At 40.0% G+C, this 16,447-nt stretch overlaps 1 protein-coding gene and 1 long non-coding RNA gene across 17 annotated transcripts in view; one reads left to right on the forward strand and one right to left on the reverse strand.

Moving 5' to 3' along the window:
* The window catches only part of LOC110396010, a 74,247-nt gene extending 71,927 nt beyond the window's left edge, over window positions 1–2,320 (reverse strand). For all 10 annotated transcript variants that reach the window (XR_002436741.1, XR_002436743.1, XR_002436742.1 and 7 more), the window contains exon 1: window positions 1,917–2,320. This is a non-coding gene — a long non-coding RNA (uncharacterized LOC110396010). The remainder of the gene's footprint in view (window positions 1–1,916) is intronic.
* Window positions 1–16,447, forward strand: part of SCAF8 (SR-related CTD associated factor 8) — a 161,958-nt gene that overhangs the window by 10,212 nt on the left and 135,299 nt on the right. For 4 of the 7 annotated variants that reach the window (XR_002436735.1, XM_021391221.1, XM_021391223.1 and 1 more), the window contains exons 1-2: window positions 2,444–2,946; window positions 12,543–12,563. Coding sequence is in view for 4 of the 7 variants with exons in the window: in XM_021391221.1 (XP_021246896.1) it covers window positions 2,917–2,946; window positions 12,543–12,563 (51 nt within the window). In the remaining 3 variants the exon portion in view is untranslated. Of the gene's footprint in view, window positions 1–999; window positions 1,179–2,443; window positions 2,947–12,542; window positions 12,564–14,963; window positions 15,050–16,447 lie in introns of those variants that run through there. The other 3 variants (XM_021391226.1, XM_021391225.1, XM_021391224.1) reach the window with 3 other exon arrangements.

Consider the following 16,447-nt stretch of genomic DNA (forward strand, 5'->3'; position numbering starts at 1 on the left):
CTATTGAATCTGTATTTAGGCTTGTCAGAAGTAGGAAAAAGGAGGGCATACTTTTACCTTTTTATGGAAGACTCACTACATGTCAGATTAAGATATCCCCATTCTTGCTTTTCTCTCACAATTGCAAAGTTGTGTTTGGATCCAAACAGGAACCCTACACCATCACTGCAAATCTCACATACAATTCCTTTACATTTTGGAAAGCAAGAGTAATCTTATTTGCAAAACCGAAGTTTCTGCAATGACTTTCAGTAGTTTCACAAAGCACCAGAATTGAAGAAATCTTGCATTGCTCTGTAACAGAATGAATGACAGCGTACTGAACAAGATAAGAAACCTCCTGACTTTGGTATGTCATGAGTAATACCATAAGTTATTGAATTAGATGGTGTCATGAGCCTTGCCCCAGAACAAACCATTTTTCTGCACTGTTTTGGTATTACTTTGGTTGTATGCTTGCTTAATCTAGAATATCTAGTGTTATGATCAGAGACATAGTATTTACTCTGTTAACTGCTTTCTCATTCTTGGTTGACAGCTAACTCCCTCACTGCAAATTCAGAGGTCACTTCTGCATTTCAGAGGTCAAGGCTTTGTGTATATATCTAAGTGTGAATCTTACCCTTCCTTTTCTGGTTACTTCTTTATTCACTCTTCCCTTCTCTGGAAGAGATAATGCTACTGGAATAAACGTTCTGTAAAAGCAGTCACATGGAAGTTTGTGTCCACTTTGAAGCCAATTTTAAAATAGTTATTGCAAAATGTTTTCCAGTCCAGTGTAGTATTCCATACATCTTCACAAGAAAAACCAGGCCTGCTTCAATTTGACCCAAAAGGAAAGCTACCAGATCCTAGAGGGCAGTTTATAACTAAAATATTTCAGTAAGTTTTCCAGAGGAGTATGAAGTTGATAGTTTTACCAGTTACTGCAATACCATAAATCCCTTGCAAAGTCTCTACAATAATTTGAACAGTTGTCTCTTCACGTTTTACTTTCAGCTCCCACAGGAAAAGAACAAAAGAGGAGCAAAGTCTGTGCCCAACCTGGGGAGCACAATGAGATTCTCTTAAAACTTTTGCGAAGGGGAGGCCAGCACTGTCCTTCTGATAGAAGACTGCCAGTGTTGCTTGGCTTGGAGGGAACTTCAGAAGCCCCCTAACCTGATCTCTGGCTCCAGGTAAGCTCAGCTGTGAGTTCTGAGTGGGTTAGCCAGAATTTTACCCTCTTTGACCTTGAGAAGGGATGGAGATTATGCCATTTCTCTAGGGAACCTATTTAACTGTTTGGCTATCTTCATGGTGGAAAAGGTTTTCCTACTGTTGAGTCAGAACCTCTTCTGCTTTAAGACCACTGTCTCTTGACTTGATGTGTCTCTGATAAAGAGAGACACAGAGCAGGTCAAGAGATGATTTGAAATTATTTCAAAATAATGAAAAATGTTAAGGCACTTTATTCAGTCAATTCACTTTATAGGTGTTGGCTGTTACTGGATGCCTTCCTTACTTCGAGCTCATCTCTTCTCTACACTGAACTGAAGCTCTTCCATCATCTCCAAACAGGGCATATTCTCTGGCCTCTTGACCATCTTTGTGGCCTGTTCTTGCAACTACGTTAGCTGTTGGAGATGGGCTTTTTCCCTAACTGAACCTGTTGGCGTAGAAAAACCTACAACTCTGTTTGTAAGATTTATTCTCTATGTGAGCTTCTGTGAGAATGCAACTGCACAATTCCATGTCTTCCAAGTTATGTTGCTAGTCAAGTGAAGCATGCCTTGGTCTGTCAGTACCGGATGTCTTTGGGTGGGACTGTTAATTAATGGAGCATGGAGAGCCACAGTGGGTCTTGTCTGAGGAGAGCTGGTGTGGGTGGGAAGGTACCGTCTGGGTGTCTTCATGTGGAGATAAAGAAAACATACCTGGTCTGAACTGCTGTGTCAGTAGGGTCTAAAGAAGAGCACTGTGCTCTGGAGAAGTTCCAGCTGCAGGCAGGCGCGCTCATGAACCCAGCCTGAGCTCTTATCTCCTGGCGCTGATCCCGACACAGGTGAGCACTGCGGAGGCCTTCCTGGCAGGGGAAGCAATTCAGCACTGCTGTGGAACGGGGCTGCTGGTGGGAGTTCAGCTGGAAATACACCCCGGGTAACAAAATGACGACTCCTTGCTGGACGCGGCTGCTCTAGTGCTGGGTTACCAAGTTCTAAAAGCAGCTTCGTTTTTCCGGCTTTGCTCTCAATCACTAATATTCCTCGGTACGTACTTGTGAGGTCTTTTGTGATCATTGCGCTCTGTTACGTCCTGTTGCTTCTTCCCTAGTGGCAGCTCGGCGCCTCACAAGCACTCAAACCGCGCGTCAGATCGGCCTCAAGCACCCTCCGGGCCGCGCTCCCTCCCGCGCCCGGCCGCAGCGCCCGGGGCAGTACCGGGGCGGAGCCGCTCGGCGCCACGCCACGCCCTGCTGAGAAGAGAGAGAGAGAGAGGGGCGTGCCCCGTCCGGCAGCGCCACTGCGGCGCGGGCGCTTCCCGGCAGGTGGCGCTGTAGTCGCCTGCGCCGCTCTCGCTCGGCTCCACTCGAAGCTGCGCTGCGAGGAGCCCCCGCGTGTCCGCCATATTGGTGCCCGCGCCGCAGCCGCTGCGCCTTGTTCCTCCATCTCCTCCCGGCGCGGCCCAGCGGAGTCCGGCGGGGGAGGGGACGTCGGCGCCGCCGGGCGGGAAGTGGGGGCGAGGAGACCGCGCGCCGCCGGGAGGAGACGGAAACGAGCGGGGCCCGCGTCTCTCCGCGCCCGCCCCCTGCGCCACCCGCCATGGCGAGGAGGCCCGGCGGCTCCTGAGCGCGGCGCGCACGCACAGAGCGGGCCGAGCCCCGGCCCGGCCGCCATCAGTGGAGAGAAGCCGCCCGGCTCCCGCCTCGGCCGCGACATGGAGGCCGTGAAGGCCTTTAACAGCGAGGTGTGTGCCCCCCTCCCGAGCCTTCCCCCGGGGTCGGGGAGCGGGCGGGGCCCTGGGGCCCGGCGCCTTCCCTGCCCCCTCCCGCTGCGTGCGCCTCGCCGCGGGGAGGGGGCGGAACCGGGGGGCTGCGGCCGCGCAGCCCCGGCCGGCGGGAGCGGGGAGCGGCCTCCCCCGGGAAGGTCACTGGGGTGCGGCGGGGGCCGCTGTCAGCGGGGCGGGAGGAGCTTCTACCGAGGGGCTTGGAGAGGCTGGGGGGAGCGGGCCTCTTCCGTGTGCCTGGCTGGCGGGGAGCGCGGTGCCCGGCCGACTGCATGCAGCGGGCTCGAGGAGAGCGGGGCATTTCCTGGCTAGCCGGGGTCTGCTCCCTTCTCCGAGCCGCTCACCTTTTCCGGATCCCCTTCCCACCTTTCATGTTTAACCGTCTGCCCGCACCCCGCCGGCGTACGTCTCAGCGCCTCCTGGAGCTGCTTTTTGAGTCGGGGGGTGGGAATACGAGGGCCTGCAGGCTCATCTCAGTGACCGAAAATAGCATATTTAGAGAGGTCAAGATGAAAGCAGACATTCCATGCGTGTTACATAGAACCGCACTAAAACCCTGTTGAGGACGATACAGAAGATTTACAAACACTGCTCACAAAGCTCGGGTATTGATAGGGTACAAAGCTTCTTTTCTTTTTTTTTTTTTGTGCTAGTAGTTTATCTTATTTCAGAATAGTTCTTAGGATAGCTCTGCTTTATTCCTTTTTGCTGCAAGAGTTTATATTTGAGAGCTCAGGTGAGAATAAGGAAAATAAATTCCTGTTTTATCCATGGGAAGTTCTGTGCCTTAGAAAACTAGACTTATTTTAATTAAATGTAGAAAGTATCAGTTCTGATTACAATGTGTAATTCTGTAGGCTGCTCAGTGTTGGAGCTCCAGGTTGCTGTTTCCACCTCCAACACTGAAGTGGGATGGTTTTAATAATTTAAAAGTAATACATTTCTTTTTTTATGAAATAATAAATTGATTTTTTAGTGGAACAGTGTACTACTAACCATGTTGTATCTACAAGCCAAAATAAGGAAGAGTCTAGTCACAACAACAGAAGAACATAAGCAGTTTAGAACCTTTTTCTTATGTGTACCTGCTAGCATAAGCAACAATCCTCACTTCTGTACTGAGAAACAACTTCTGTTTGACTTGCTGAGTGTGCAGGTATAAATACTGTCAAAATAACAGATTAACTCTGGAGACTTAGGGTGAGGAAGAGGAAACCTTCAGAATATGCCTTAAAAATCATTTAAATGCTTGAAAAAGACTAGAATTTGCATTCTTGGAAAAGAAGATGCAGAAGATGAACCAAACTTTCTCCTGTAGCATTAGTGGACAGCATCTATGAATAGATTTGCTTTTATGATTTCTTTCTGTTTTGGTTTAACGTATGTCTCTGTGTTTGAATACTGGTCTACACTGATAGGAAAGTTTTGAAGATGCCGTAACCCAACCCCTCACCCTGGAAGTAAGTGATACACAACTTGCTGTGTTTGTGGAGTCCTGAGTATAATTGCTAGACACTCTTAGCACCTCCGGATCCACTTGAGTACTTGATTTTAACTTAATTTTCTGTAGTTATTTTTGGTCTGACTGAGCTATACGCACTTAGCATTTTAGAAATGTGAAATGACTAATAAATACTTTAAATAGATGAAGTGTATGTGTCTGTAGCTTACAGTCTACGCTATACCTGAATACTTCTGAATAAGTTACAAAATATTTGTACTTTGCTTCCAAAATTCCTTTTTTTTGTTTATATTATGTTCTAAGGTCATATTATACTCCAGAAATGACATCAGAGTTCTGTTCTAGAGATGTTTGCCTTAAAATAGATGTAAATTAAATTTAGCATCAGATCCAGTGGACTAAATTTATAGAAAAAAAACTTTAACCGTGTTTTCTCTTTCTTGTGTGCAATTTGCATTCAATTCACAATTTTACAATAGTTTATGCAGTTTTATATAACTTTCTGGTGAAATCCCAATGACACTTTAGAAGGAACGTTCTAAACACATTCAAGCACTTAAATCTGCAGACTGGGTACCTCTACTGTTTGTGCTTTTTTTTTTTTTTTTTTAGGGAAGGAGTTGTGTTTTGATTCTGCAGTGAAGCTAAAATAAAAGCAGCTATCCATCTAGGTAGTGTAAATTACTCAGAATGTTTGTGTAAACTGAAAGAAGATCTCATAGCTATCCTATAGGAAAGTCACAATGGAAGCGATTAACATAGGTCATTAATTTGATTAGAAAGAAATATCTCAAGTTTCCTTGAACTCTGTGTACTGAAAGTAATGCCTGCTACTGCAGAAAGTTGTTCCATGTTGTGCTGGTACTTGGCATCGTCAATTCTGTACCTAACTGTGAATGTAAAATTAGCTGTAACATCCCACCTCTAGGGGGTTCATGGTCAGGTTGGATGGGGCCCTGGGCAGCCTAATCTACTGGATGGCAACCCTGCCTATGGCATTACATGTTTTCATGTAATGGTTGATATTTTACCTTTGATTAAAAATGCTTAGCAATTGTACAGGAAAATAAAAAATACAGCTGACTTTGTATGCTGTTAATTGTCAGTGTTTCAGAGTGCATGGTTTATCATTTGCTGTAGTTGACATCTTTGAAGGTTAGCTACTGCAGAATCATTTTCCTCCAGGTCTCAGTTCAGACCCTCATCTTTTTCTCAAAAGCACAACATCAAAGTCAAGAACAAGTCTTGAGAGAAGAAAATTATTTAAATGTTTAAAAGTCTTATACATTCCATAAAATGTATTTTGTTATAAGGAATTGGAATGGACTAGAGGCAAGCACACATACTGTCAAGTTCCAGCAGTGGGATGATAGTGGTTTAATTGCAAACTTAAGTAACTAAAACACAGTATTTGTTATATAGTTCAGTGTTGTGAGCTTCAGAGCTAGCCATTCTCAGATCAGTTTCAGGTACTGTGAGTGGAATTGTTTCAGTTGCTATACTCCCCAGAGTTTTCTCGCAATATTGGGATTAAATTTAGGGGAAGCAGTTAGTTTTAAATATAAAGTAAACTGAATATTTGAATTACTACTTTGTTAGCCATGTTAACTGCATCTTGAGTATAGAGAAATTAGATTCTTAGTTAACTTTTAAGGAACAACATCAGCTTAGATGCTTATTTCTCTTAAAACTGCAGTAGTAATTCACTGGTCTAGTTCAATTACATACAGCATTTCTATTCATTTAATGTTTCTCACGTGTCTTGATATACCAGCTTAAAGTCTTGCTGTCAGTGATGCTACCCTAACTTCTTTTTGTTTTCCATTTACTTAGAAGAAAAACACCGGATGCTTACTTTGGACAGTCATTTTTCTAGTCTTAAGGCAGCGCAATGTATTACTGATATCAAAGAGGCAATTGTGAAAAGGTCAACCATATATTTTTTTAAAAAATAGCAATGCTGCTTCTTGAAGCAGATACCAAGAACAAGAAATCTCTTTGTACATTTGGGTATTGATCTTTTCACATGCAGCTGAATTGAATGGTGAAATAAATATCATCATGGAGATGTGGAATATGCTCCATCTTAAAGTGTTTGGAGGTAGGATGCACATAACGCACTAAAAGATTAAGGAAGTGATTACAGTTTGCATAAAGAGTGACGTGGGTTCCTATGAACAATGAAAATGGCTGTCCATACGTAGGTCATCATAAAGTGGAGTTGCAGTGAGCTTTTGGTGCACAGAATGGTTTTGAGAGCTACGTAAGATGAAAGGAAGTGGTACCTAAAATCTTCATTGTAACTTTTGTGTTAACTAACCACTTCTTCTGAAATTTGTCAGTGATATGGATGTAACTGCCACTGATCATTTGCTGGTGGTGCAGTTGTCTGTGTGCTTTATTTAACTGAATTGTCCATTGGTCACTGTCACCATGATGTTTCTTCAGACAGTGTGTCTGAAGTGGTGGTGGGGAACAGTTTGGTTAGCTATGATTTCAGAAATGTCCCCTTGGAGATAACTCACGTTAATTACACACTGGAGTATAGACGCACAAAAGTACAGTGTAAATCAGTTACTTTGGTCTAGCATACTGTATTTAAACGGCATATTCTAAAAATAATCAAGGCAGCTTTTTCACAAAGGAATGCCAGTTGATGGTGAAAGAAAAAAAAGCTAGAAGGTATGCCTCATAAAGATGCTAAATAGAAATTGATGGTGAATAGCTGAGTAGAGTGATGAAAAGGATGCTCTTTGAAATGAGAAGCCAGGGCTTTGATTAGTGCAAGTAATGATGATAGCAGTTGTATACGAGGAACAGCGAAAGGGCATGTAAGCTACTCCAGGGTAAGATAGACTTCTGAAATCCTGCCTTCACTGAAGCACCTGAAACATTTGCTGAGTTTTATTTTCTTTCTCTCACTGCTGAGAAGATGAGAAATCCTGTGCCTGTTTTCTTTTTTTTTCTCACTAGTAGTTTAACAGTGATAGAAAACAGTGATAGGAAAGTACAACCTGCTTTCATATCCTCTGCTGTTTTAAAGGATTCTGCAGCTGATACCTTCAAAGCTTTTTTACTTTTTTTTTTTGTCTAATACTTCATTTATCATCTGATATTTGTAAGTTTTGTTGCAGCAGATTGGGATGCTTTTGTTTTACCTCTTATTCTTAATTTTTAGGATTAAAAATTAGCCATTTATTTTTGCATGTGCATGTACCTATGTATCTGGAAAGTTGTCTCAATTTTTCATTCTTAACCTCTGGCTTGGAAGTGAAAAATGTCTTCAATTTTATTTTGCATTATAATCCCATAGTGCTCCTTAGTGAAGAAAAATAAATGACAAAGTATCTAGAGAAAATGCATGAATTCCATTAGGATGCAGCAAAATATGTAAGAAATTGTTAATTTCACTTCTGTTAGGGGCATGAAGAGCAGTATCAGTGAAATGTAAATATTTCACCCTGTTGCTTTCCCAGCAAGAGTCAAACTGTTTGCTTTTTGTTAAGAGGGCACAGGGACAGAAATCGTTTTTCTTACCAGAATATACTAAGTATGAAATGTATGAAATCACCCAGTTAAATGTCTGTGCGTGTGTGGGATAAATATTTACAGTTTCGGTATCACATTTTCAAAAACTTATCTGACTTTAGTTTTTCTCCAGTCACGGAATCTTGAGTAAATGATCATGCAAGGATGTGTTAAGGGCCCCGAATACTAGCTGTCTTTTCTGCATATTTGCTCAATAACCTCACTTCTTTTGTGAATTAGTGTAGGACAGACATAAATTGTTTTTCTGCCTTCCATGCATAGACTTCAAATTTCTTCTTAAATCACGTTCTAGATTAGATCCCTCTGTGCTTGGAGTGTGAGTTGCAGTGTAGGTCTCTGGATTCTGCCAGTACTCCTGGGTTATAGCCGGATGTTTGTAAGTATTGGTCCTGTTTGTGAACCATTTTGCAGCTTGATACAAATAAATGCACTTCTGAACTCTTAGGAGTTCAGATCCTTTGATTTTCACGTACTCGCTAAAACCATGCCTAAGGCTACAATCTTTTGCAAAGTACTTGAAATTATCTTGTCTTATTTGAGTTTGCCATCAGCAATCTGTTTTCCTCTGGCAGTCTAGTAAGCTAAATGACTTTCTTACAGAAAAAGAACCATTCAAAACAAGAATACTTGATAAAGCATATCTTCAAATATGATACAGACATTTGATTATTTTCATGTAGATTTTTTCACTTGGAAGGTGGCTGACTTTTTTTTCTGACTGTAAAATTGGTGTACCGTTCTATCTGTGGTCTGCCAGTGAGAAGTTTATCTCCTGAGTGGCTGATTCAGCCTTGCTTAGAGCCTGCACTCTTGGCCTCGGCAAACACTGGTGTAACTCCATGGTGAGGCCTGTGTCAGCGGGATACAATTGTTCATGTATGTATTCAGAGTTCATCTTGGCTTTGAACTCTATACAAGGTTAGTCCTTGTTCTCATATCATAGCTTTTCATGAACTATGTGTACATTTCTTCTGTTTCTTCACTTCTTTGAAGTTATTTTTCTGCTGTATTTCTCTGGGAGTACTGACAGCAGCAGCAGCCAACTAGGTAATTTTATTAACCTTCTTCAACGGGAGCTTCTACACTGTTTGGAATGTGTTCTGTAAGAGAACAAGAGGTCTTCAGCTACTGCTGTACTAGTTCTCATTTTCACCTGTCCTCGGTCAGCTGTGCCAACCAAAACCAAGCCTTCTTTAAAAATAGATTTTAAGGAGGATTTGTTTAAATTTGGAGAACGTAAGAGGAAAAGAGTGCATTGCCACCATGTCCCTCCGTCAGATTTATTCCACCAAAAATGAATTCATTCCTATGCTGTCAAGCTTTTGGCAAGTGAGTTACCATTTGTGTAGTAATGGCTACCATGGATATACAGTATTTTGCCGTAGTCTTTCCTCATGAGAGCTTGCCTGTGGAGTATATCTGCTTGTACTTGGTACGGGTTTAGATGGTATGAGCTTTTTTTGTTGTTTTGTTTGAAGTTTCAGTTAAGTAATACTGCATTGCTATTTTTTTTCTAGTTTTGTGATTATGTGAACAAGTAGGTGGTGGATGTTTTTCTGATGCTTTGACATTCAGAAATATAATGTCAGTGTTTAAGTTAATAAAATGCATATGCTGAAGACTTGGCACCGGAAGGAAAGCAACCTTCTACATGGCAAAAGCAAAAACAATTTTCAAGTTGTTTATTGTTTTCGAGGCTTGTCAGACAGTGCTCTGGTTCCCATTTGCAATACCAGTAGAATATGTGTAAAAGAGCAAAGCTTGGATCCAGGAGGCAGTAGCTGCAAGGAACAGTGGTTTGGATGGGTGGTGATTGAGCAGTAAGAGAGTGTAGCATAGCAACAGCTGAGAGATTGAAGGCACCTGTTTTGGTAGCCTCAAGTTTGTTTATTTTGAAATTCTGTCCTAATTATAACATCAATTTTGGAAGCTAGGAGTAAATATTCTTTGATGAACAGATTACAGCTGCACAAGGTGTTTTATAAAAGGCACTGAACATCTGTCTTACATTGTTGAATTGGAATTTATAATTGAAATAGCATGCATTTTTGGGAAAAAATATTTCAGAAGATCCATCGTCTTGTGCTGTTGGGCATTAAGTTTCAGTTTGTCTGCATACTTGTTGATTTGAACTTGAATGGTGAGAGGTTCCATCTTTTTTTGGAATGTCTCTTTTAATATTTTTTTTTATGCAATAGGTACTTGTTAAAACTGTTGTATAATTAATTGCCCGAATCCTTTGCTTTTCATCCCTATGTTCTATAGCTTCTTTACAGAAGTACAAAGTACTGTAAATGGAATGCTACTCATTCTAAAACAGATTCTTGAAAAATCTTGGCCTGAAAAGATGGGTTTATTGAGCTCTCTTGACAGATCATTTATAAGCTAATAGCATAGATAGAAAATACAATTCAGTATTTTGATATTGATGTGACTGAGGTTTTAAAAAGAGAAATAACCATGTTTACAAAGGTCTTTGCATTTCCCAAAAGCCAAGTCCAAAGAACTTAAAATATATTAAGCAGATTATTGAAGCTTATGGAAATACATAATCAGAGTGAAGTTTTCAGAGCACTGAAAACAAAAAGCTGGTTCACCAGAAAAGGAACAGGTTATTCTGTGAATATGCTCTATATTACGGTTACAGATAATGCGTTGATCTTGTTACTAGATAAGCAGCTGTAGCTTGCTTCTTAATTTTCAGAAATTTGAAGTGAAATACTTAGCAGGAAAGGAGAAGCATACATTTAACAAATATATTGGTTACAGAGGAATCTATCCTGCTACAACCATGATTTTTTTTAGGTTTATTTAATTTATTTATTTTTAAATCATGGAACTTTGTTAGGAACACAGGGAATTTTAAGCCAAACCTAAGGAGAAAACATTTTGAAGTCAGTGCAACAGGACAGTTCTTCTTGCAAGCCTTAAAAGAGGTTGGCAGAGAAAATGTGCCAGTCCTTGATTTTCAGAACAGCTGGGATCTGTCCCTATACTTTAATTCTCACAACTGTAGAGATGTGGTTGTGTTTAGACTTGTCTGAGGCACCTGACTTCACACTGTGCCACATCCTTCCAAATCAAGGCGTTGCCGCAAGTATAGAGGTGCTGCTCCATTGAGCTGGCCTCTGGATTTCTGCAGGCTGACGTTCAGCTTGATTTTTCAGTTGGTGATAAAGAATTGGCTAGAAAATCATGAAGAATGTTAATTATGGAAAAAAAAAATAGTGTGTCAGGAATTATGAGAGAATTGCAGAAAGTGACATACCTGACATACCCCTTTTATGTTCTCTATTTTCTTATGTGATGTGCTTTCAAGTGTCACGTAGACCTTTTGATTAGTCGTCTTTCTGTTGTTGGGAGCTCACGCTTTGGTAAAGAGCTTAGTCTTGCCCAGTTATTTTATGTGGACTATTTTAGAGTTTTCTAAGCTTTTTGTTCCCAGGCTGTAAACATCCTAAGTTACTATGAAGAGAATGAGGGGAATTGTATTTTATGACTTGTTAAAGGTTTGAAGGCAATAAAGAATGTTCTAGAGGCTGCTCTCAACTAAACATCTGTTTCCTAGTAGTTGCAAGCAGTTCAGGAAACTAGACTTGAATCCAGGTGGTTTCTTTAAATTCCGGGTTTAGGTTCATAGTCTATTAGTACAAAGCGGGTTATACCAACAGGACTTATAAGCTTTCTTTGAAAGTAGAAAAAAGATGCTAGTAAATTGTAAATGGGCTGTAGTATGACTTCTGACTCTAAAAAATGGAGACTAAAATGGAATTTTATCATTGCATCTAGAATTGTTCAGGTTCAGTAAACTTGAAGTTGTTGGCTTCCTCAAAATGAAATAGGTAAGAGAGGAACTAAACGAAGGCAGCGATAGTAATACCTGACTTGTTCACATGCTGAGGTGTTCAGCTAGAAACTGGCTTATTGGCTTTACAGATGATTTTACTCGATTGCTTGTACACTCAGTTAGGATGAACTTTCAGATGTCTTCTGCAAACATAAACACCAGGAGAGTTGTATATAGTAGGTCTGACATAAAGGGAGCAAACTTTTAGAGTGAGTATTCTCAACTGATTTAAAATATTTTGTAAATGAATTCAGTGCAATGGTAAAAGAAAAATATTGGGATAGCAAACATATTCACTGTTATTTTGTGTTTGTTAATATGAACCACATATCATGCACTTTAGGTATTTGAAAACAGTTGTGTTAGGATGGTTGCTGTTTTGTTCTGTGCTTTTCTAATATTGGATTTTGGCAACCCGTATTGATTACTGGAAGTCTTGCACCGTTTACTGAAAGAATAGAAGTTTTCATTGTTCTGATTTCAGACTAAAATATCTTACACAGAATGAAACATTTGTCACTTTCATCATCTTACATTTCCTAGTAAAAATTTTATTCACTGAGGGATGGGCTCAGATAATTTAAGTAACTTCTCCTAGGCAATAAAATTGAGAATACATAAAATGCAACAATAAAGCTTGTTGTTTCTATTTGTTTTTCAAAGCAATGACTGACAATGCTCTTTTCTTGTTCTTTGCAGTGTGGTGATGTAGATATTTTGGTAAGCAATTCAGTGACTCTTTCTGTATATGCAATTGGATTTTATTAATTTCTCATGCTATTGAAATGTGAAAAATTCATGTAATTTGTTAATATATATTAGACTTACTGTGAAGTATTTATTTTGTCTTCTGCACATCAAAATTGCAAACATTTACTACTGTATTTGATATTGGGGTAGTGTTGTGTCCTGGTGCCAGGACCAAATGCTTCAGAGAAAATTAAAATATTTCAGTAGAGGTATATGTAATCAACAATCCCAATATCAGTTCTAGCCACAATCTCAGAGGTTGGTCCGAGTCCTGAAGTATCAGTATCCAAATGTTTGTTCCCTTAGTTGCTGTAATAATGACTTCTGAGTTAAGATATGAGTATTCCTTTGGATTACGAGACCAGAGGTATTCTTAGCTTTCAAGCCTTCTAGTGGCAAAATTTGGATGAGTAAGTTATTACCTAGCCAATCTCTTCTGGCCTTTATAAGACATGACCAGAGGTATGAAAAAAGATATAATACTTCAGAAGGTTTATTTTAATAAAGTTAGCACTCTTTTCTGATTTTTATCCAGGATATCACTGTAGTAGGGAAACAGTTGTCTGGCTGTCTTGCTTGTTGAATAAGGGTGGTGAAAGGCCTCAGAATAAAATACTGGCCGTTGTAGAAGTGTGGTATGCTATTGCCTTCCATGGAGATGCAGTGAATTGCTCTGCAGGCAGCTAACTATTCACAGAGGGTGTAGTTCATTTGCATGGTGCCTGATCTTTGTTGGAGAAACTTTAGACTGTAGTTATGTGTCAGACTGTGTTGTAAATTACAGTTTTTTGAACAGTAGGGTTCACTTTTTTCAGATATTTACAATAAAAAAATAATTATTTTAGCACTTTTTGAATTACAGTTTTAATGATATTATTTGCATCAGTGAACAATCAGAATTTGAAATACGCTGATGACTTTCCAAGCCTTCAGTAATCCCTCTCTTAAAGACTACTTCTCTTAAAAGAATTAAAGTAAAACCATTGAGCCGAAATTCAGTGCTTTAACTACAGCGTCAATGTGATTTTTGCCTTTAACCCATTCCCAATAGGTAATTTATGTAGCTCATTAAATCTTTGAGCAAGATCACGATTTCCATCCCACCCCCCATTTTGGAAATAAGACTAGAGTTTATATAAAATGACTTTGGGGAAAGAGATTATTAATGATGTGGTTAAGCCTAACTCTTTTGTAAGCTGGCGTATTGCCTTTTACATAGATTCTTAGCTGTCAATGTTATTGCTTTTTGCTATGCAAAGCATTAAGTTGTTGTATCAGATGGGGAAAAATACAAAATTGTGAATGTAATTGGCCTTACTTGCTAACTCCTTTCCTGGACATGACTCTTAAACCCAGATTTTTTGTGGATGACTCAAGCTAACTGATGCATTTGGAACCTGTTCATTCTGAAGGAGATGCATGAGGAAATAACACATTTTCTTTTGTCCAATAAATTCATTCAAAATCCTTTTGAGTACAATTTCCAGTCTTATTTCCAGATAATATCATTTGACTGCAATGTATGAGAGGGTGGTACGAGAGAAACATTTGTTTTAAGGATATGATAGTAAAGTTGACTTTTTAAGGCTTTATTATTTACCTGGTATAGAACCATAAAGAAATAACTGCTGAAGGTGGTGAGAAATAAGTAGCAGAATTTGTCTGAAACAATACCCACATGGATATGTTAAAATGAGGAAGATTTGGTGTGATTTTTGTGAGGGAAAATAGTATGGCATGTACATAAGAGAGACCTTTCAGAGTCAGCAGCAAGCATGTGGACCGGGGAATACCAGGTCATGCTAAGTCATGCTGGGATTTCCAAAAAGTAGTTGACAAGATCCTCTGTCCCCAGCATTTTGAAAAGAAATGGAATTGTGTGGGGAAAGACATCTTTCTATATCTTCAGGTTGTATAGGTAACTTCTAAAAGAGGAAAGGTGGTAGAAAAACCATATGCAGAAATGAATTATTTTTTTTCATGTGGGAATCTTAGGAGAATTTATGCTAGGAATCCATATGTAATTGTAAATGCTATGCAAAAGGAACGATATGAGGCTGTATTAAGTTATTTGGGATAGCGATAATGAAGGGCTAGACTTCAAGAACTGCAAAGTTACATTTCCGTACTGATTTTTAAATGGCAATTTCATCAAGTTAAATGTAGAGTAATGGTGACTCGGGAGATGGTATGAGAAAGGCAACCCTTCCTTTATGTACTCAGTGATAGATCCTGAAATGATATAATCTGACAATTAGTAAGATCTTGCAATCAAAGTGAAAATGCCTCTTCAAAGCTCAGAAGTATTTCAGAAATTTTTAGGAAGAAACAGAGGCTCATCAGACCGCCATTATATCTTTATTTTTGCAGCACGTGTAGTCTAATTTCCACCTCACAAGACCATTCTGGCAGAAGTGCATGTACAGGGCAAAGGGACAGTCAGTGGAACAGAACAGGTCTGTATGAGAAATTAGTAAATATTTATACTCTTTTCAGGCTGGAGCAGGGGTGACTGAGGGGTCATGAGATGGGAGCCTATAGCACTGATGACAGAGAAGAGGCAAATTCCTATTTTTTCCAGTACAGAACTTGCACAAATCCAATGTCATTGATGAAACCTGAGCTCAAAACGAGAAAAGAAGTTTATTTGCACAAGTTTTGACTAAACTACCTGTCTTTGCCTTAAGGCTTTGGGCACAATAAAGATTTACATGTATTAAAAAATTAATAAATGTAATTCTGTACATGGAGGAAGTTTGGAAATTCTATGAAAGAGTTCAGTTCGTGCTGGCTTGGGGATCAATGAGCGGTGGGTTGGTGGTGGCTAAAATACTGTGCAGAGAAAGTATCGCTGAAGTGGCAACTGTGTATCTACCCGCTGTAAGCATTAACTGTTGGTTGTTGTTCCCACTTACATTGTCTACAGTAGTGGTCGGCATCAGTAAGAAAGTTTTCCTGCTGTGCCCTTGCTCAAGGAACAGAAGAGGACATTACAAAAATAAAATCAAAACCCACAAAAACATAACAAAAAAAGCATGTGAAAGGAAAATAAGTGAGGGGAGAAGAGTGTTAAGAATTAAAAATTAAGTTAAACAGAATTGTAGAGGGATAGAGAGAGCAAAGCAGCCCCAATAACAACCGCCACATGGAGGTGTCCAAGTAGGTATGGGTGCTCTTTGGTGATGCTCAGACCAGAGGCATAATTAGACAAGGAGCTTGAAATGATTTCCAAGTCTCTGCTGTCGCACACTTCCTGCTCTTCTTGACAGTTGAAATGGCCAAGTTGACTGGGATTAGGTGAGGGCTGACAGGAACATTTGAAGGCTTGGTGAAGCACTGGATGTGGAGGGTAAATGAAAGGGGCAATTTGTGAGATTCTGGAGAAAGTGGAAAAGGAGCTCGGTATGCTGGGTGTTTCATATGGTAAGAAGGTCTTCTTACCGTGGAATGCACATAAGTCAAAATCCTGTGGAAACAGCTCTATGGCTCAAATCCTCCACTGAGAATTTTTCAATTTGTATTTCTGTTAAGCAATGAAGTTGGTTAATGATACATTCCACCAAACTGATGTTTTTCACCCTCCTGGGGCATATAATTTGTACTACTTAATATTTTGATGTGACGCAAGGCTAGCAGGGTCGAAGAGTGAAGCACAGTTGAATAGGCGATGGTTTTTGAGGCATGGTTAAGAGGTGAACTGGTTAGCTGTTACACAGCCTGCTGAAGAGACTTTAGGAAGAATGGTTGATAGTTTTGGTGACACAGTACAGGTTTGGCCCTTTGTCTGTCTCTTACATTTCTGTACAGTTGAGTTAGGGTAAGAGCTTATAAAATTGGGAAATCTGTTTTTCAAA

Source organism: Numida meleagris, chromosome 3 (assembly GCF_002078875.1).
Source record: "Numida meleagris isolate 19003 breed g44 Domestic line chromosome 3, NumMel1.0, whole genome shotgun sequence".
In the NCBI taxonomy this organism is placed as follows: Eukaryota; Metazoa; Chordata; class Aves; order Galliformes; family Numididae; genus Numida; species Numida meleagris.